We start from the raw sequence: 20229 nt of genomic DNA on the forward strand, positions 1-20229 counted from the left end.
GTTTGGGTTATTTTTGCAGATATATGATTAGGATGTAAAAATTCATTATGTAAATAGTCATAATGTACAAGAAAAAACTCTTTAGATAAGTAATTTTCTGTATATACATAAAACTTGGAAAAACACACATTTTCCAATGTAAAATTTTGGTTGAATTTAGAAGGGTTTAATAGTAACTTTCACATGAAAAGATTTTTTTTTCTATATTTGAGTTAAGAGATAAAAACAGAAAGTGAAGGAAATAAGATCCCCCACAGTATTTTCTCCTAATTTGGTTGTGAAGAGAACTACTGGAGTCCAAGATCTGCCAAAATACAAATGCTATTTGCTTTATCCAAAGGTCTACAGAGACGTTTGCACCTTCTGTTACAAGATATTTGTCACCTCTTTTCCCACTTAGAGGTAGGAACTGAAGCAGGAAAGTCTTCAGCTGGACAGATTTCAAAATGAATTTTTACAACCCAGATGATGGACTGGTATACTTCAAGAGTGAATTCATGAGCTTTATAAACGGCTTTCTCTTGCTGTCTTTTTTTTCTTGACTAGCTACATCATAATGGAGGAATAACATTTTAAAAATTTTGAATAGGCACTTACTGGAATTACAGTTAATCCTGATACAATCTAGATGGGGAAGAATAGATGAAAAATGAAAATTTATCCTTCAAGGTAATAGCTGCAGACATCCAATAAAACACAGTCCACCCTTCCGGGGACAGACACATGCAAATATGGCCACTCCATATTGTTTATTCTTTACATCTAGAACCCAGATTCATTGTTATAAAACTGCACCATTGGAAACAACAATTAGAAGGTTTTTTAAAAAATGGCCAATTCAAACAAAGCTACATGGTGACAAATCTAAGTGAAATAAAGAACTGTTAACTGTCAAAGATGCCTGGCTTAGACTGGCTGCAGCTTTCTCCCCATCTGTGAAAGAACAAATCATTGTTTTCAATATAATTAAAAAGTGCTCCGTCACAATGGGGTACAGTGCAAGCTCAGCTAGGCTCAGACATCTTGAACCTCCAAAATCTATTATCCCACAAAGGCCAACAGAATCCTATAGAATTGTCATGGTCAAATGGAGAGCTAGTTGAAATTGTTCTCATTTCACCCTAATGTATTTTTTATTATTATTATTTGCTTGGGCAAAAAAGGTAAGAGCCAGGTGTTAGCTGGATTCCGTGCCTTGTATTAATTGGAGGAAGAAAGAAACAACTGTTCCCTTTAGAAACTCTAGTGGCTAAGGAGTAGTGTCATTCTTCGGAGCACACACACCTATCCCTCTGTTAGGAGCTAACAATGTTATCTCTGCATAGTAAGTGTCATGGTAACTACTGCTATTGATTTTTCTTTTCCTATACTTTCTTCTTATATAAAATCAGATTCCCTAACAGAATGTCTAATCTGGATAACACAGACTGTGATTATAAGGGTTACCTTTAAAGGATCATGTGGCATGTTTTATGTTTATTTTATATATAGATAAATATTTGTTGGTTTTGTTTGTAGTATTTAATGCCTTTGGGGAACATGAAAAATACAAACCTAGATTCTGTTTCCATATAGCTGAGTTTGTCATGTGTCGTCAACCGCATCAGAAAAGTGGTTGCAAACAGCCAAGGATCAGCACCTACACAACTCTTTCCACAGAATGCTTTGCTGTTGGAAAATTCCCATGAGCGAGCGTGTCCACCTCCCAGGGCTAACAGCCCCTTTACTGCAATTAGGCAATTTTGATTGACTTGTAGTAACCTATCATTGTCACTAGAGGGAACTCTAACAGAACTGTAAAAGAGTACTATGTGTTCTTTAGTAATCTTAAAAAATAGTCTTATTATTGAACTTAATTTAACTAATATTAATTGACGCAGTTGTATGCAATAAACTACCAATGAAGTAATTTTATATTTTATGAGCTACTATTCTGCCCAACATAATTTGAAAATGTATGTGGGGTTTTCACAAATGCCTTACCTCATCACATTTTACTACTCTTTTTGTAAATCTATGTAGTCTTGAATTTTATTTTTCTCTCTGTTTATTCATTATTGTGTGTACTCAGCACTTCCAAGAAATACAGTAAAACCTCATTAATTTATACTCCTATTATTTGGAGTTAATGATAATATTGAAATGTACTGGGCAGAATATTTGTAATCCTTCATTCGATATGAGTGGAGATCGCCTGAGAAAAATTAAACAAATTATGAAAGGCCAAGTTTGGGAAGAAAACTGATTTCAAGTAATTTACTATACAATGATGGCACAACTAACATGAAATAATGTGCTAATTATGGATAATTCTTAACCACCCATTAACATCAGCCTAGCAAGACCTTTCCTTAAGATTTTTCCAGCTATTAATTTGTGTTTTTGAATGTAATTGAAAACAAAACTGCTTATAATTTTTTTTTCTTACAATTTAGACTTTTTCTTAATTCAGCCTGGTCTTCCCCCAGATTGCATCCAGTTTGGTGAGGTTTTACTGTAGTGACTCTTTCTGAATGCTACAATCAAGCAGGAAAGCATTATTTTTCTGTAGAAGAGTATGTGTCTTTAGTGTTCTCATGGCTGTTTGCTGAGGGCCGCAGACTTTGGGCATTGAAGGGTTGTGTATTGCTGTTTGATAGCAAAATATCACCACACAGTATTTCCAAACAGAAAAGATGGAATACCACAAAGGTAATTATTCAAAGGAGAAGCCCAAGGAGTAGAGAAAGAGCAACTGTTGATCTAGATCACTAAGTAGAAATTTGACATTTTATAGCATATGTTATCCAAGTAAAAGTTGGTGTATTTTCGTCTTATCTGAAAGGATTTCACCTATAACCAAGCAGAGTGTCAGTCAATATAAAAGTAGGAAATGCAGTTTGAGGCATCGTTAAGCCTGAACATTTATACTTTCAATTAACCTCATTAATACATATGGCTTCCCTTTTAAGAACCCTCAGTGGTAGGAATCACAAAACAGGAAATTATGTTAATGAAACAGGAACAATAAAAAGATGTCCCCCAAACCCAAATGAATTTAAATAACGGAGATGAGACCATTAAGCGTTTTAACTTTCCATGGCAAACAGGCTACTTGATAAATGTTTGCAGGCAAAACTGAACAGAAAGTGAAAAGTGTTAGTTCAATGGGGGAAGGCGAGTTGTTACCTAGATTGACCGTCAGTTTCACACGTCCTGCGTCCAGCTCCAGGCGGAGGGTGTCTGCTGAGTCTCTGGAGGTGGTTGCCATGAGAATGCCATATGCGCGTTGGGACCGAAACCGTAAGGATACGTCCTCAGCCTCTGTGTGCATCACCAGCGGGAGCTGGATTTTCATGAACATACTCCCATCATAGCTCAGAACCGTTGCTTCTATAGATGGGAAATGAATATAAAAGCTCTTGGTCAGTTTAGTGCATTTATACTTTGAAAAGGAAAAGCATGACCTATTAAAGGTTTCCATATAGAACACAAGACACAAACTCAGCTCATCTTCTTCCAAAATGAGCAAATTTTTTTTTTTAAACTAGAAAGAGGAGTCACAGGAAAGAGAACTTCCTCTGTGAAGTATATGCTAAAGTCCAGAAGCAGAGGTGGCTGCACTTCCCTTTCTGTACCCAGAGCACTTTCTACGTATAGCATTCATCCTGTCAGATTATCCATGTTCATGTATGCATATCCCTTCTCAACAGCAGACATCGTCTTTTTTTGTATAGCCATAGCGTGAGCCTGGCTTGAAGCACCAGCAACTGTATATGCACGTTTATATATGGTCAGGCCACTGATCAGCTCCGTGAAATTAAACTTGGTTCTGCATCGTTCACCTGCAAAATGAGAGGGTGCTACTAGAGCATCTCTAAGGCCTTTGCTTACCCAAAAAGCCCATGATTCTAAGAAAAGTTATTATCATCATCTTCTTCATAATTTCTGCCCTAATACAATCAAAAAAGAAACATTAAAAATATGACTTAAATATAGGATTCAGGCCAACACTTTTCCAGAGGTGATGTTCAAAAACAGAAGAAAACAGAAGAAAAAATGATATTACCAAACAACAGGTAATGCTTCTTCTGAGTCATTATGGTTAACAAGGTAATTCATTTTTACAAAGACACAAACTGTAACTTCATTTGAAAGTTCATTTGCAGATAAGGGGTAACTTAAAGCATTATCTGTAAGCACCACCACGGTGTTCCGAAAAAATTAAGCTAGCACCAAAAAGTCAATAACTATGTACCTGGGTAACATTGAGTAAGGATGGGGGTGGGACTGAGAAGCTTGTGTGGGTGTGTGCTACTAAAGGAAAATGGATTGCTTTAATGGGGAAGTTGCTTAATGCTGCATTAAACACATAGAGAAGCGAATAGCAAAACTGTTGATCTCAAACTGACTGTTTTAAGAAATAGCACCCCTTAATGTTAAACACCATATGGTTGCGGAACCCTGCAAAACAAGTATGAGTCATTTTGCTTTCCCATGGGTTCTGATAACACAGGATACCATTTAATAAAAGAAAACCTACCTGAAATTAAAATAAACCAGGAAATTCTCATTATCTTGCCTATTTACAGCAATTAACTTTACTGATGAAACCATGCTTATTATGAAGACTATATTCTGGAGTTGTGGTTTTGAAAGATTATCTTCCAAAAAGTCAGGAAAATCAAGTATTGCTTGTAACAGACTTTAATCATTAGTTATCTTCGTGGGACTGAATGCACATCCAGAACAGATAAGTGCCCAGGGCTCCAGAACTCTGCTCCAGGGCCCTTCTTTTTTCTCTCTACCTCTTAAGGGATCTTGGTCAACTCACGTGCTCACTCCCCCTAATACTTATTAACAGCCCTGACTTCTCTCCTGAGCCCCATCAAACATCCATCAGCCATTGCCTATGTGACATCTCCAATCTGAATAAGATACACACACCAAAAATGAACAAATTCAACATGTTCCTGCCCCAGTGTTCTCCATCTCAGTAAATGGCTTAACACCATTATTCAGACCTTAACCTTTCTGCGTTCTCTATTACCCTCTCTGCCACATCCAATCTATTGGCAAATCTGCAAGTCTTGCAGCCTCTGATTCCAATCCATTTCCTGAATCAATCAGTTCTTGCCGCTATAGTACCTTAGACTCTGCTCTCATGTCTCACCTAGACCACTATGATAGCTCCCTCAATGGTCTCCCTACTTCTACTCTTTCTCCCTATACACAGCAGCCAGGCTAAACTTTTAAATAAGTCGATCAGATTCAATAGCACTTCATTGATTCAACTGTGCACACCCAACCCCCCCACCTCCATCCTTCACCTCCTCACTCCTCGCCAATAGATTCCCACCACTGCAGTTAGAATAAAATCTGTATTCCTTTTATTAACCTATAAGGTTGTGTGTGATTCGGCCCCTGCCCATCTCTCTGGCCTCAGCTTTTAGCAGGTCCTCCCTTGTTTAGTAACCTCCAGTCACACTGATTTCATCTCTCATTCAAGTATCTGCACTTGTGGAACCTTCTGTCTTAAAAGGTCTCACCCCTAGATCTTTCTATGGCTTGTTCCTTCAGCGTTCAGGTCTCTGGTCAAATGTTACTCCACAGACGCCTCTTCAAATCCTGCTTCTAATTCCCCCTCCAGTTATTCTATATCTACTTACCATTTCTTTTTTTAAATTACCATTTCTGATTTGTTTGTATAGTATAATCTGTCTTTGCCTTTTAGTATGTGACAGTCATTACAGCAGAAGCTGAGCTCTGCTATTCATTGCTCTATCATCAGCCAAGTGCACCAAAAAGCGCCAGGCAAACAGTAGAGCCTTGATAAAATTGACTGAAGTGACAATTGCACTTGATACTGAGGATATATGAAAGAGCATATTTCAATTTGAATACCATGCATACATAAATACTCACTAATGAGATTACTTATTCTGTCTATTGTAAGTGAATCTAATTTTGGTAAGGTAGATGAACATCCCTTAAAGTCTACGTTGAAAGCCATAATTGTGCCACAAAAGACAGACTAGGAGAGGGGTCTGTTTACCAAGACAGGGGTCTCATGGCTAAGCACTGACCTAAGGACTGAGAAAATAAAATATGATGCCCTTAAAATATGGTGGTTCTACCTCATGTCACATGTCTACATCATATTTTTCCAATAAGGTTTCCCTAAAGAAAATCTAGTAGGAGTTGCTCAAAAAATAATGAAAACATGATTGTAAAGCTGTAGTGAATACTAGAAAAAAAATGCTTCTAGTATAATCTTAAAGAAATTCGACCTCTACCATTTCTCTTCCTAATTTATAGCCAATTATTGTCCATATCTATAAAGCAACAAATATTTGAATAAAAATTTAAAAGCCATTATCAATTGTTCAGTTACTTTGGTGTTATACAGAGAAAAGGGCGAAAATAGTTTTAGTTTTCTCTTATTTATTTAATCTGTAAATCTAGTCTCTATTATTCAACAATCATTTTTTTAAATGATCTCATATTCTTCTATGAAATGTAGCTTAATTTGATTGAAAATTAAGTAGAGGGAACATCCTTTTAGAAATATAGATGACTGACAATGGATCATAAATATTGTATGAAATACAATCTAAAGTGAAAAAAAAATCAGTATCATTGGCCTTTAACATTCTCTGAAAAACTACAGGAATGAAATAACAGTAAAGTAATAAAACTCGAGTGCCTCTGAGTTAACCTTTAATTAGACAAGAAATGGAAAATGCAAAGGTTGTAGTCTAGAGTTGCCAAATAAATGGTAAACAACATTCTGACATTTGAAGGTTATGCTCTTTGGCAGCATCCTTTAAACATTAGTAAACATCGCTTAGAACACAAAAGAGTTCTTTAAAAGGCTAATTCTAATACAGTACTTCCCAGCAGGAGAGAAAAAGTTTCAACTTCGTCCCCTCCATCTCCTTCCCCCTCGTCGTTAAGTTTGATAAATTTGCTTTTCTCTGTTATTCCTTCTTGTGGTTTAAAGTGTACACCTGTGCTCAGTTTTGCCGAAAGGCAGTCACATATTGTGGTCAGCGATGAAAATCAGACAGGGAGCCAAATTATATTGCTCTGACATCTGTCCCTCCATCTGCTGGAGTTTTAACAAACAAGTATAAAGTAGACCTCCAATGATACCATATACATACAGCCAAGAAGGATTTCTATATGACCAAGTCTCCACAGATTCTCAGTTTAAAAAAATAAAGCAGGAGGGAAGGTGCTGAATTCAATTTATATTCAATTGGACATGACTTCTATACTACTCTTCTTTATGGGATCAGTGCACATAAAACAAAATACTATTTTCTTATTTGCCTAAGTCAGCATTCACTCTGATCTTTTTAATAAACTCTTCTGCTTACTTAATGAAGAATGAAGATTTTCTATGTGATTGCAACATCGTTCCCCATGCTGCAATGTCCAAGGACTTGAACATGCTTCTTTATAAATTAACATTTATTGCTCAATAATAGCAAAATAGAAACTTTATAAATGCCTTTTTCTTTTTTTTTTTTAAATTTCAAGAGTTGTCAGTCAACTCTTATGTGATCAACAGCCTTATGTGATCAGAGTATATGTGAAGAAGGGCCACAGTCAAAGCCCTCTCTTTTGAATTGGAAACCCTGAGGTTGGACATGATCTTGTGTTGACTGAACTAGGGCAGAGCTGGGAACTGGACAGAAGCCAGATTCTGTGGTATTGAGCATGACAAGCATCCCACATAACCCTTGTTCTTGGGAGATGCCACATGTGAGCAAGAAAATTAATTCTGAAAAGCAAAGACTTCTCACAGTACACTGGGTAGTCCAGAAACAAAAACCTCACAAAAATGACTATTTTCTCTCCTCAGTACACAACCAACCTGTATTCAAAGAAATCTGCAGAAATTTCCAGCCACCTATCAGATAAAAATGCATGTTGAATCCCAGTGATGAAGTTTGCTACTAAATTCTCATTTGCAAAGCTGCACATGCTTGCCACCCCTCCTTCTAATTACTGCAATATATAAATAGTTTCTCTCCCTCATTCTGGTTTAGGAAGCTCTACAATTTCCATTCTTATTTCTGCCATATGTAGTAGCGGAACATTGCCACAGGGTGGTACACCATGCATATTTAACTGAAGGCCTTTGTAATTTGTGTGACAGTTCAGTTATACCCTTTTCTAGCTTCACTTAAGCAGGAGGCATCAGAATAAGTGACAGCTCTCTGAGTGATTAAAATGAAAACACCCTGCCGATGCAGGGGACATGGGTTCGTGCCCTGGTCCGGGAAGATCCCACATGCCGCGGGGCGGCTGGGCCCGTGAGCCATGGCTGCTGGGCCTGCGCGTCCAGAGCCTGTGCTCCACAACGGGAGAGGCCACAGCAGTGAGAGGCCCGCGTACTCCCAAAAAAAAAAAGAAAAAAAAAAAGTGAAAACACAATCTTAAATCACACAGGTCTGCTAATCTCACATTATACCTAACTGTAATATATCTCGCAAGCTTTGTCACTTTGTTGTTGTTGCCTCCTAAAAACTATACAATACAAACAAACTGAAATTAGAACGGAAAATGTGCAGAGAATATATACCTTACAAACAAAACTATGCAGAAATAATTAACCTCTAATGACTATTCACAGGAATTTCAATTAAGTACTAGGAGAATGAATGAATCTAGGCAATTAAAATATTTATCTATCTATGGACCTATCTCATTGTACAACCCAGAACAGTGATAGTATTTTGGTAGGTAATTTAAGATCATTATTAGATTATTAGGTCATTATTATTGATTTTTATATTGATTAAGCTGATGAACCTCCTTATTGAGATAAAGAATCAAAATCACATTTCAACTTTAGATTCTGGAAAGGAAATACTTCTCTAGTAAGTGTCAGCTTAAGTAAATTAAACTATTTCAGGAATGCAGGGTCAAAAAGACTGTGTATGGCTTAAAAAATAAATGGCAGGGCTTCCCTGGTGGCGCAGTGGTTGAGAATCTGCCTGCTAATGCAGGGGACGCGGGTTCAAGCCCTGGTCTGGGAGGATCCCACATGCCGCGGAGCAACTAGGCCCGTGAGCCACAACTACTGAGCCTGTGCATCTGGAGCCTGTGCTCCACAACAAGAGAGGCCGCGATAGTGAGAGGCCCGAGCACCGCGATGAAGAGTGGCTCCCGCTTGCCACAACTAGAGAAAGCCCTCACACAGAAACGAAGACCCAACACAGCAAAAATAAATAAAAATAAAATTAATAAACTCCTACCCCCAACATCTTCTTTAAAAAAATAAAAAAAGTAAATGGCAGGTACTTTTAGGCTAAATGTCTAAGACAGCAATGTTATCTGGAGCATGGGAGGACATGCAACAACTCGTCAATATTTTTTCATATTGATTTTTTGTTCCATTGTTGAAAATGAGTGACAACGGGTATAGTGACTAAAGCATTTATCTGAAACTCTTGGGTCGATGAAAGAACATACTTAGACATATGTGTTCTGCTATTTCTTCCTTTTGTCTGGTCTGCAAATGAGCGGTGACAGATATCACACTTTACTCTTCCTTTAACCCTCTTCTCCTTCTAATGGGAGAAGCAAAAAAAAAAAAAAAAAGTAGCTTTGCCTCCTGCAAGAGAAGGAAAAAGAGGCACCCGTTCAGAGCTTCCACAGACATGCTAAGCCTTAATATCAAATTGGTAAAGGAACCTCTACCAATTGGGTCAGTTGGGTCTTAGGCAAAGGTAAGTGCCTTTGAAATTAGGGTGCACTTCTGAAAACGCTCGTATAACTTAGATGGTTTAAAGTCACCTTACTCTTCAAATTTCAAACTTGAGAAGGTCCACTAAAGTGAAATGACAGGCTCAGGCGATAGTGTCAGGGAAGCTGCAACTCACAGCTTAGCTTGCTTCGAACGCTATTTTTGACATAGATTTTAGCACTAGATGCCAAAAGGATGTCTAATTCATTCCTTTTTTTACTTTCTAGTGTCTTGAAATTAAAAACTGGGCAAGAGAGACAGTGATTGTCTTTGATATGTCTTAGGCCCATACCCTAGAGGATCCAAAAGACCCAACTCTTTATTTATCCCTGCAATACGCTTAAAAAGCTGTGTCGTCCCAGAATCAGGCCCTGTGAAAATCATTAAGGACTCATCAGTAACACACGTCAGGTGTGGCTGCACAGCTTGCGGAGAGTTTACTTCCGCAGAGCATACGTTATGTTTCAATGGTCATTTAAAGTTTGAGGTCCACGCTGAATACGCTTTTCAGCTCAGGGGAGTCAGCAGCTTGGATTTTGGAACCTTACCTCTCTCGCAGGACCTGCCAAGATAGCCTGTTCCGGAACAATCGCAGACATATCTGTTCCACCCATCCCTGCACATGCCGCTGTTTTTGCAAGGGTTGCTAAGGCACGGTTTTGCCGTTTCCCTGGAGCAGGACGGCTTCACTCCAGCAGTACTTTGAACTTCAGCCATTTGCCGGATATCTTTGCTCTGGCCGTCAATGAACAAATCTCTTATGCAGCCCACGTAGCCATAGTTGAGCAGCGCAGTCCACACCTCGGTGGGGAAGATGAGGCCGGCCTTATTTTCTGGCAAGCCCCCCAGGTACAACTCGTCATCCAGGTCCAGAATCTCACTCTCGCCAGGAGCAGTGTAGGGCGTGCGCAGAGTGTTGACAGAAATGGTACCTGTTGCAAAGACAAGAGAGCACACAGCTCTTTACAGCGTGCAACCTGTTCTGAATATCACACTTTCTCTCCTCCATCTGCCTGAGGGTGAACTTGAGGGCAGACATTTCTTATTTTTCTTTCTATTCCTGGTGTACTTCCTAGGGAAATGAACAGAAATATGTGGAATTAAATAACTTTAAGAATAAGGCAAACTGTCATTTAAATGGTTCTATTTCACTTTGGGAATGAAAACCAAAGTATACAGACAAGAAAGAGTGTTTGTCAGCCTCTAAGAGTTCAGGGGAAAAAGGAAGGAAGGAAGGAAGGAAGGAAGGAAGGGAGGGAGGGAGGGAGGGAGGGAGGGAGGGAGGGAGGAAGGAAGGAAGGAAGGAAGGAAGGAAGGAAGGAAGGAAGGAAGGAAGGAAGAAGGGAAAAGGAGGGAGGGACGGAGTAAGGGAGGGAAGAGAAAATGGCATTCTTACCACTCTCTAACATTTCAGCCAAGATGGAAAGAAAGGAAGGGTGGAAGGGGAGGGAGGGGAGGGTGGGAGGGGAGGGAGGGGTGGGAGACAGGAGGGAGAAGGAGAGGGAGAGGGAAAGAGAAAGAAAGAAGGAGAAATTGGCATGCTACATCACTCTCTGGAATAAAGTCAGACTCTCTTTGGTTAGTGTTCATTTTCAAAGCAGGTATGCATCTGCAAACCAATGAAAGGTTGTGTTGTGCCCCCATCCTTAACTGGCTTCATTGTTTTTATTGTACACAACACATTGACAGATTATCTAGGTCAAAACCTGACTTCATCACACTCAGCTGTACGAATCTATTGCTTAGCCTCTATGGTCTCAGTTTACTCATTCATAATATGGGCACAGTAATATGACCTACCTCATATGAGTGTTAAATAAAATAATACAGTAAAGTGTCTGGTTTGTAGTAAGCACTACATAAATGCTGTCTATCATGATTCATCACAAGAACCAAGTCAAATTGGGTGTTTACTATTTTTTTTAAAAAAACAAACTAGTTACTTACTAGTTACTTACTTATCTAAAAAAACAAACTAATTACTTACTTATTGACAAGTTGTTTTTTCTTCCTCACTCCAATGTGAGGGGAAAATAACTCTATTAGTTTATAAACACATGGAAATCCTAGCCTTAAGCATAGGATGAAGAGGTAGACATTCACATGGGATTATTTGAGGATCACAGAAAAAATTATATATTTATGGAATCCATTAAAAGAAGAAAAAAGAAAGACAGCAGGCATTTTCCTGATCAAAACTTTCATCCTGTACCACCAGATTACTCAAAATTCCACTAATATTCTACCTTCAGAAAGATCTTTGTAAAAATGCAAATATGATACCCGAAAAGGACACCACACTGACCCATTTCCAGATTACCCCAGATTTCTTTCTCAGGTCTAGACCATAAAGCGGACTAGGGACGTAGAGTCTAACAAGAGAAAGTGGATTAGAAGCCTCAGGGATTTAGAGTGCAGACAACATGGGAGAGGCCTGAAGACAGAAGATGGGGTACAGAGGTAGAGACAGAAAGGGAAGGGAAAGGGTAGTGTGTGTAGAGGGTGGATAGGAAGATGCATTTTAGTTCTTTCGCCAACTAGCGAAGGCCCACTCCAAATGGAACTATGGCCTGTGGTGAACGTGAAACGTGCATCTAAGCACACAGGTTTGCCAGGCCCTGCATTGTTCCCGGGAGACTCCCAAATCCCAGCAGAGGGGTGCTCCTCGATATGGGCAGTGTAATGGGATCTGTCTTTGTGAGGGAGAAGGTCATGGAAGCCGCTGAAGGAGACCATGTGCCGGCCAAGTCATTAAGAAGACATTTGTCTCTCTAGACTTCCACAGAAAGAAATGGAAAAAGCTCCTAGGGGAGAAACACTCAAAGGCATTGCTCTTTTGGCCTTCCAAAGAGGCGGGTATAATAAGGATTTTGGAAGGAGGCAGCAAAAGGGGAAAATGACAAAGTGCTTGTTTTTACTGTTCACATTTGTGCAAGTGTCTAGAAGAAAATTCATTTAGGAACGTACAGGAACCGGAAAATCCCACTTAGAAAAATATTTTAAAAATCATTTAGGGGAAATTAAATATATAATTTTGAGAGAGAATGGTGACACTTTTCTAAATAGAATTTCATTACACGCATTTTTAACTGTTCAAAATGCCCTAAGAAGTGAGTTGAGATGATCCCTAACCTCTGCAGCAGCTAATGTAAGTTAGAAAATGATGAGAAAGAGTTAAGTGTTAATGACAAAAGGTAAGGTGGACATTAAAAAAAAAAAAATGTGGAAAGCAAAGTGTTGTATGCAATGAACACAGTGGCTTTTAGGTTTTTAAGAAAAAAGAGAGAGAGATGCCAGCTCCTGTTTTCCAATTAGTTCAAGAAGACTTCCTAGAAATGAATACGTCATATTCTGAGACAACAGCTAGGAGACACAGAGCAAGTGAACAATGACAAAGTTTTACAAGAGTGGGGATATATCTTTAAAATATGCAATTTTTCCCATATGCCTTTTTATTCATGGAACAAGCTTGATTTAGCTCAGGGAGGGGAAAACACTTGGAAAAACTGTCTTGTCCTTTTTTGTGGTGTTATAATTCTGACACTAAGGATACTTGGAGGATTCCTGAGACGAGGGCATCCGGTGGCTTGCATAACACTCAACTCTGTGTCCTCTGCATAGTTTGCAGAGCTCGGTACACTCTGGAGTTTCCATATTCAGTGTGCCTATACTCTCGGGGCAAATCTGCTGCCCAGTGTTTCAGATACTCATCTATTAAGAGTTTGTCTGACAGAATGGGGTGACTAGGTCTTGTAGTTTTTATTTATGGTGCGTTAGTGCCTGCTCTGAACCAAGTATCTAAGTTCAGATATGTCTCTATGAATGTGCTCGTTGTGGCCAGGGTAAGATATTCACTATAACTTTGTGATTAGATTAGAGCTTTCTGATCACAACACCTGAAGTTAATCCACAGGTTTCATGTGGTTTACATGTAGCCCAGTGCACACACATACATACACACGCACATGCACACACATACACATACACACACACACTGAAATAACCGTTTAACAGGAAAGTATTTAACTCTATTACCTCTGAGGCACTCAAATAATGTTTTCTTATTAGATAAGTTTAGTAATACAAATGCTAGACATGACCCACCAACCTGATTTCAGAACCAACTAGCAGGCTGTAACCTATAGTTCAAAAAACACTGGAGGGTACTATCATAAAGGATAAGGTTGTTTTTCTCATAGCTCCTTTTCATCCCTTTGAGAGACGGTTTTAAAGTTCTCATGGGAAGAAGAAGCCACGAAGGGTGGGAGAGGAAGCAAAAGAAATATAATCCTAACTTCAACTTCAAGAGGAATTAGCTCATTAATTTGGCCCCAGATTCAAGGTATGGAGTCTCAACGAGCAAACGCATGTATTAGATATTATTGACTGTAATATTCTGCAAACAAACATAATAGAATGGAACAACCATGACCAAAAATCAGCTACACGTATGCTCTAGATGCTTTGCCAATTCACTTATATGTTAGAAAATCTTTATAAAAGGGATGGCAAAAAAGGGAAAGGGCAGAACTTGAGTGGGAACAGAAATGATTATTTTTATATTTTGAAGATTCAAAGAGTAAAACTTTATTTGAAATAATAATTATATTTTATTACTTAGTCAAACTCAAATAGAGATTGATATTTTAGCCTACACATGTGCAAATATCCTGAAATACTAATATTTCTGGTAAGGGATTTGAATCCCTAATTCCTTAATGATTTTATTCTTGACATGAAATCAAAGGACATTTTCACCTAAGCAAAGGACTCATCATAGAATCACTGAATCCATTTAAATCAATTTAACACTTACATAGGACACTGAAATTTCAATATTAAGGTTCTCAAGTGCCTATTTCATTATAATCGAGTTATAAAGGCAGTGGTTACCAAGAAAACATGAAATGACTATTTAAACCTTATTCATTGATCATTAAAGACAAGTAGTTGCCACAGCTGTATATATCAATAGAAAATAAGCATTTTCCAAAGTTTGGGGTATGACTACATGTAAATAAATATTTAAGAGAAAACAAAAATCTGAGTATATTATTGGTTTATCCCTCTATCTTTTTTCCAGGAACTGCAAATATTGATGTGTTCTCTTTGGCATAGCTTGATTATTTCACACATTTTACCTTCTTCCACTATAATTATACGTGAAGTTTCTGGCAAATTAAACAAATATTTTATGTAAAACATTGCTATATCTGAGCTATTATAACTTGTAGATGGTAGTCATATTTGGGAGCTTACTTGGATCAGTGTTTCATGCTTCAGCATTGAAGACTCTGAAGCACCCTGCTGTGCTATTTTGCTTTTAAAGAAATGAAATTTCAGCTAAAAATAAATATATTTGTGTACATAGGACTTTTATCATCTTAATGTAGAAATCACATTAACGTAACATTTAAACCTAGTTGTTTTCATGGCATGTGCAAGGTAAAACAAAAGTGATAAATAGATAGGTAATATTTATTTAAGAATATTCATAAGCATTAATAACATAAATTCACATTTTATGTAAAAGTATACATAAAACGGGGAAAACTGTTGAAAACAGTTCTTAGTTATAAAAATAGAAATCAGCTTCATGATTTGATCTGGTATTTATAAATTGTTAGCCTCTACCCTTTTTCTCCTCCAGTTTTTCTTGGCTATTCCATTTCCAGAAGATTAGTTTATGGAGTGGAAAGAAACGTGAAGCAAAAGGTGAGATTTAAAATAAGTTAATTTGGTTTCAAGTTTTAAATTACTGCAAAAGTTTAAGTGATTGGGAAATGAGGGGGTAGAAGATAGTGTGCTGTAATAGGAAATGATTTTGCCTGGTCAAAGGAAACCAATTTTCATGTTCTAGCTTTGCAACTAACTAGCTGAGGAGCTTAGCCAGATAATAGATTCATTAGGCCTCAATGTGGCTCTTATGCAAAATAAAGGACTTGACTGGATGGTCACTAAAGTTCTTCAGTGAGTAAAAATTTTTGAAATTACTGCTTAAAATAATTTTAGTTAAATATAAATTGTATCTATCTACAATTCTGCTTCACCTCTCATTGCAGAAGAGAATAAGATTCCACAAACTTATAAATTTACTTGTCAAATTTAGTATTCTATTAACAAATCCAAACTCAGTAAAAAGGCATAATATAAGTGATAAAGGTAGAATGAAGCACTGATTGCAGGGTATGATGCAAAATGCAAAATACGTAAGTCCCAAAAATAGATAGTAAAAAAAAAGACAAAATATTAATAATGGGAGTTTTGGAGTAGTGAGATTATGAATGGATAGTTTTCTTCCTTCCTTACTTTCTTTTTCTTTACTCTTTCTTTCTTTTTAGTTTTCTCGGTCTTTATAAAAACAATTTCATGTACTAGGTTTATAACATGGACTGAATAAACTTTGCTTGAAAACAAAACAAAAAACAATCTTAATATTCTGTTTTCTGCTTATTACTATGTGTTTCTTGCTTACTTGGATTACTGTGAGCTGGGAATTTCAGAAATTAAACAGATATATGACAAAATAAATCTTGGAGCAATATTTAAAAGTTTGATATTATTTAATAAAGGCCAAGAGAGAGGAGAAAAGGGTAACTCATATACTGCAGATAAGAGTGTAGACTGAAACAGTCTGTTAGTAAAATAACCTGTCATTATCTTTAAAATTAAAAATGCAATTAATCCAGCAATTCCAATTCCCAGAATCTATCCTACAGAAACTCTGACCAATGTGCATAAAGATGTAATATGAAGACGTTCATTATAAATTAGCTTAGAACAGTGAAATTTTTTCAAAAGTAAAAAGTTAAATGTCCGTCAATAGAGGAATGATTAAGTTAATATTGATATATTCAAACTAGGGATATCTGATGTCACTACAAAGAATGGCATAGAAAAAGTTCTCAGTATTTTTTTAAGTCACCCAATAATTGGTGAAGAGTGATCTTGTTTATGTAAAAAAGAAGGTCTACATTTATTTTATATGTGTAATTATATTTACAGATATGCTGGTGCATAGGAAAATATCTGGGAATTTTTCAACACCAAATTATTTTACCTACGGAGGTGGGAGTGAATTGGTTAGGGAAGTGTGTGGCAAAGGAAAACTTTTCACTTGTGTACTTTTTGAACTGCCTGAACATTTTCACCAACAGCACATATTTATACGTCACAGACACACCATGAATTAAGCACAGGCACATGTACAAACACACATACTCGTAGCAATACATGTATACCTATGAGTTTTAAAAATGATCATAGACAATGCTGGGAAGTTGTAAATATCAATCAAGTGATGTGTTTTGCAGCAGTTAAACTACTATTTTGCAGAAATTCCCCAGATTTCCACACCGCACTCCGCAGTACCTGCCACTGCAGCTGGTGTGGTCAGCTAAATGCCTATTTCTTGAGGATGCACCTGACACCCTAGTCCAGGGTCTGCCCCTTGGCTGGGTGGGCCTGGAAAGGAGATTTAGTGAATTTAGAGAGAGAGGTTCCACCTCTCAGAGTTTGATATTTACCAAGCCCATAAGACCAATGTATAAAATAAGAAGGCCAAGTTATTAATTCTCCATGAGAAATTAACTGTCACAGGATATGGAATGTTTCTTTAGGGAGGTCAATTTATAATCCAAATGTGTATTTATTCATTTATGATGGGAGCTTTAATAATATTAGCCTAGGATGTTCTGACACCCCCGCCCCCATCTCAATTAAGATGACCTGCCTGTATCTCTGTAGCGGGGCTGAAGTAGTCAAGTTCCTTGGGCAGTGCTTAGATGGGTACTGCCAATGTTTGTCTCTGTGACTTTCTTTTCCACAGACACTGTATATGGCAATACATTTGAGTCCTACAACCCTGCGAGCCTGGTTAAGGTGCCTGTGCAAAGCTCTGCTCTGATTCTTAGATGCTCTTTTCACAACTCACAGAGGATAATTTTTGTTACTTGGGTACTTCTGAGTAAAAAAGAGTTTATGACATCATATTAACCAAATAGTCTGAAAAAGTAAGTTTGTACTTCAATTGTGACTATATAAAATATACTTACATGTTAAAAAAGTAGAGGAAAATATGTAAAACTGAAAATGTTTTAAACGGGAGGGAAAGGCAACAGATGACTCTCTTCTTTTAAAACACATTCAGAATAAATAAATAAATATAAGGATCAATTTAATAAAATGTAAAATAACTTTATGCAAAATTGACTCCATCTAGTCATTAGCATAGTCAAATAATTGATAAATTATTGATAAGGTACTTTAGTCTTACCGTGGATGGGTAATGGTTTATGGACATGGGTACAAAATAAAGCATTATACATTTACTTAATGTTATTTCAAATGTCTGCAACAGGCCACTCGGTAGAAGCATGGGAGGAATGTTTATAATCAGAGGGCCAATTCAAATCAAGGCCTAAATGGAAAAATCGTCTAATGGTCATTCAAGTAGAAATGCTAAGAGTGGAGATTCATGAATGGTATACACAGAAATCAGTGCTGGTAATAGACAGCTAGAAAGTGCTGTTCACATCAAACAGTGATTACTATAAACCTCTAATTATGTACTTGGGAGAGAGCCTTTTGCTTTTCCCTCTGTAATTTCTAGTTCTTAAACTGGAACTCTAGGACTTCAATTCAAATCTCAATGGCTTCTTAGCTGTTAAAAGTGGGCTTACCCATGAATAGCTGCTGATACAATCTGCTATACCCTGCTGTACACAAGTAGAATTTGACAAGAATAATGAGTTTTCTCTTTGATTTCAATGTGTAATGATGGTTTGCAAAAAAAAAAAAAAAAAAAAAAAAATGACTGGTAGTTTGCTGTAAAAGTACTTGAGAGGATACCCTTGACTCAGCCAAATAGCTTAACACAAATTTAAACAATATCCATGCCCCAAGAAAACAGTCATTAACCTCCTCCTAATTTTAGCACAATTCATGCTTTAGTTAAATACCTGGGAAGCTGTCTTGTGTTGAGTTTGGGAGCAAAAGAGAGGCAAAGGGGAACCCTGGAGAGGGAGGAGGGGTTGGTAAGAAAATGTTCAGCTGCACGTCCTGCAAAGTTTGCAGAGTCATGAGCCCCGTCAATCATATTTATTAACTCAGTAACTTAGGGGTTTGGCTCTGTTAAGTAGCTATACCATCTACGGAGCATATCCACTTTTTGTGGCACTCAAACCATACACTCTGATCCACAAAATCAGGCTGGCACTTGGTATGGTTCCTCCTTTGCCAATTTAGCGCAGGATCTGAAAATGCCACTTGTGGCTTAGTCCACTTAGCCTCCCACGGCCCCAGTCATAGACTAAGCCGGCCACGGAAGAAACTACACTGTCCGGAAAGACTGAGACCAAACAGTAGTAGTCAAAGTTTGGGAAAGTGCTTTTTTCTTTCCCCACGTCACAGGATGGAAGAAGGGACATATAACCCAATACAATTAATTGTGCTGAAAATGAAGCTCTGGAAAAGTATTCAGATGAAGACAATATTTCTTATCAAACAAAGGGCTCAGGTACCCACCTTTTAGTGAACAAAGGACAGAAGGGCAGGTAACCAGAAAGATGGACATCCTTAGTGACTATCCTTCTCCTCAGTAGCACGCCTATCCCAGCCCTCAGAAAGAAGTGAATGCTTTCCCTCAGGATTAACGTTCCTTCTACCTACGTGTTTGCTAAATGATACAGGGAGCTCAGGAACAAGCAGGAATAGCAGTCCTGTTCTCATAAAAGGTCATTTTTGTACGAGGTTTATCACAGTTCTCTAACAATTGTTTAACTTCCTCACCACATTGTTTTTTGGACATCTGGGTTTGGAGGATGGAACTGTATTCATAAAAGAAGGACAGCACCTATTATCCTATATTGTTTAAACTGCTTTCAGGAAGTAATGTAATTCTTTAAAAAGTTGTATTTACAACTAAAAGAGTGCTATTATTCTTCAAGAGTAATGATGATGTTACTATTTTTAGAATATTGGGGTGGGTTGGCACTGAGCCATTCACATGTTTTTATTCTTTATTTTTTCTCACACCAAATATGTATTGAGCAACTGTTATTGCCTAAGAAAGTACTGGGATATAAACATAAAGAATATAGTCCCTGTCATACAGGGGTTCCCCTTATAAACTGGGGAATATCAAAAATTCAGTCTGTCTACCAAATACAGTTTTAACACTGTCTCTGATAAGACAGCCAAAATTTATTAGCATCAAATTAATGACCATGGCTTTTAGTCCTATTTACTTTAGTATGGTCAATAAGAGAAGGAATAACTCTTACGTCTGGGCTCCCTCTACTTTAATAATGGAGATAACACGGCTCATTAAATGTTTTTAAATATTCAGCTAAGGGGGATCCCAGGCAAATCAATAGATAACGACCTTCATTGTCTATGAGTCAGAAATCAGCCCACATTGCCCTCTTGTCATATAAACATTGTTTCCCATATTATAGTAAGAGTAATGTTCATATAGCCTCTGAATATAA

At 37.5% G+C, this 20229-nt stretch overlaps 1 protein-coding gene across 33 annotated transcripts in view; it reads right to left on the bottom strand.

The window, feature by feature from the left end:
• Positions 1-20229, bottom strand: part of NRXN1 (neurexin 1) — a gene marked incomplete at its 5' end in the record, with an annotated part of 1123860 nt that overhangs the window by 598537 nt on the left and 505094 nt on the right. For 26 of the 33 annotated variants that reach the window (XM_082672704.1, XM_082672697.1, XM_082672700.1 and 23 more), the window contains 3 exons: positions 598-624; positions 3169-3372; positions 10288-10671. In XM_082672704.1, coding sequence (XP_082528830.1) covers positions 598-624; positions 3169-3372; positions 10288-10671 — 615 coding nt within the window. The remainder of the gene's footprint in view (positions 1-597; positions 625-3168; positions 3373-10287; positions 10672-20229) is intronic. The other 7 variants (XM_082672696.1, XM_082672716.1, XM_082672717.1 and 4 more) reach the window with 1 other exon arrangement.

This window comes from Grampus griseus (genome assembly GCF_964374135.1).
Source record: "Grampus griseus genome assembly, chromosome: 15".
NCBI classification, from domain to species: domain Eukaryota; kingdom Metazoa; phylum Chordata; class Mammalia; order Artiodactyla; family Delphinidae; genus Grampus; species Grampus griseus.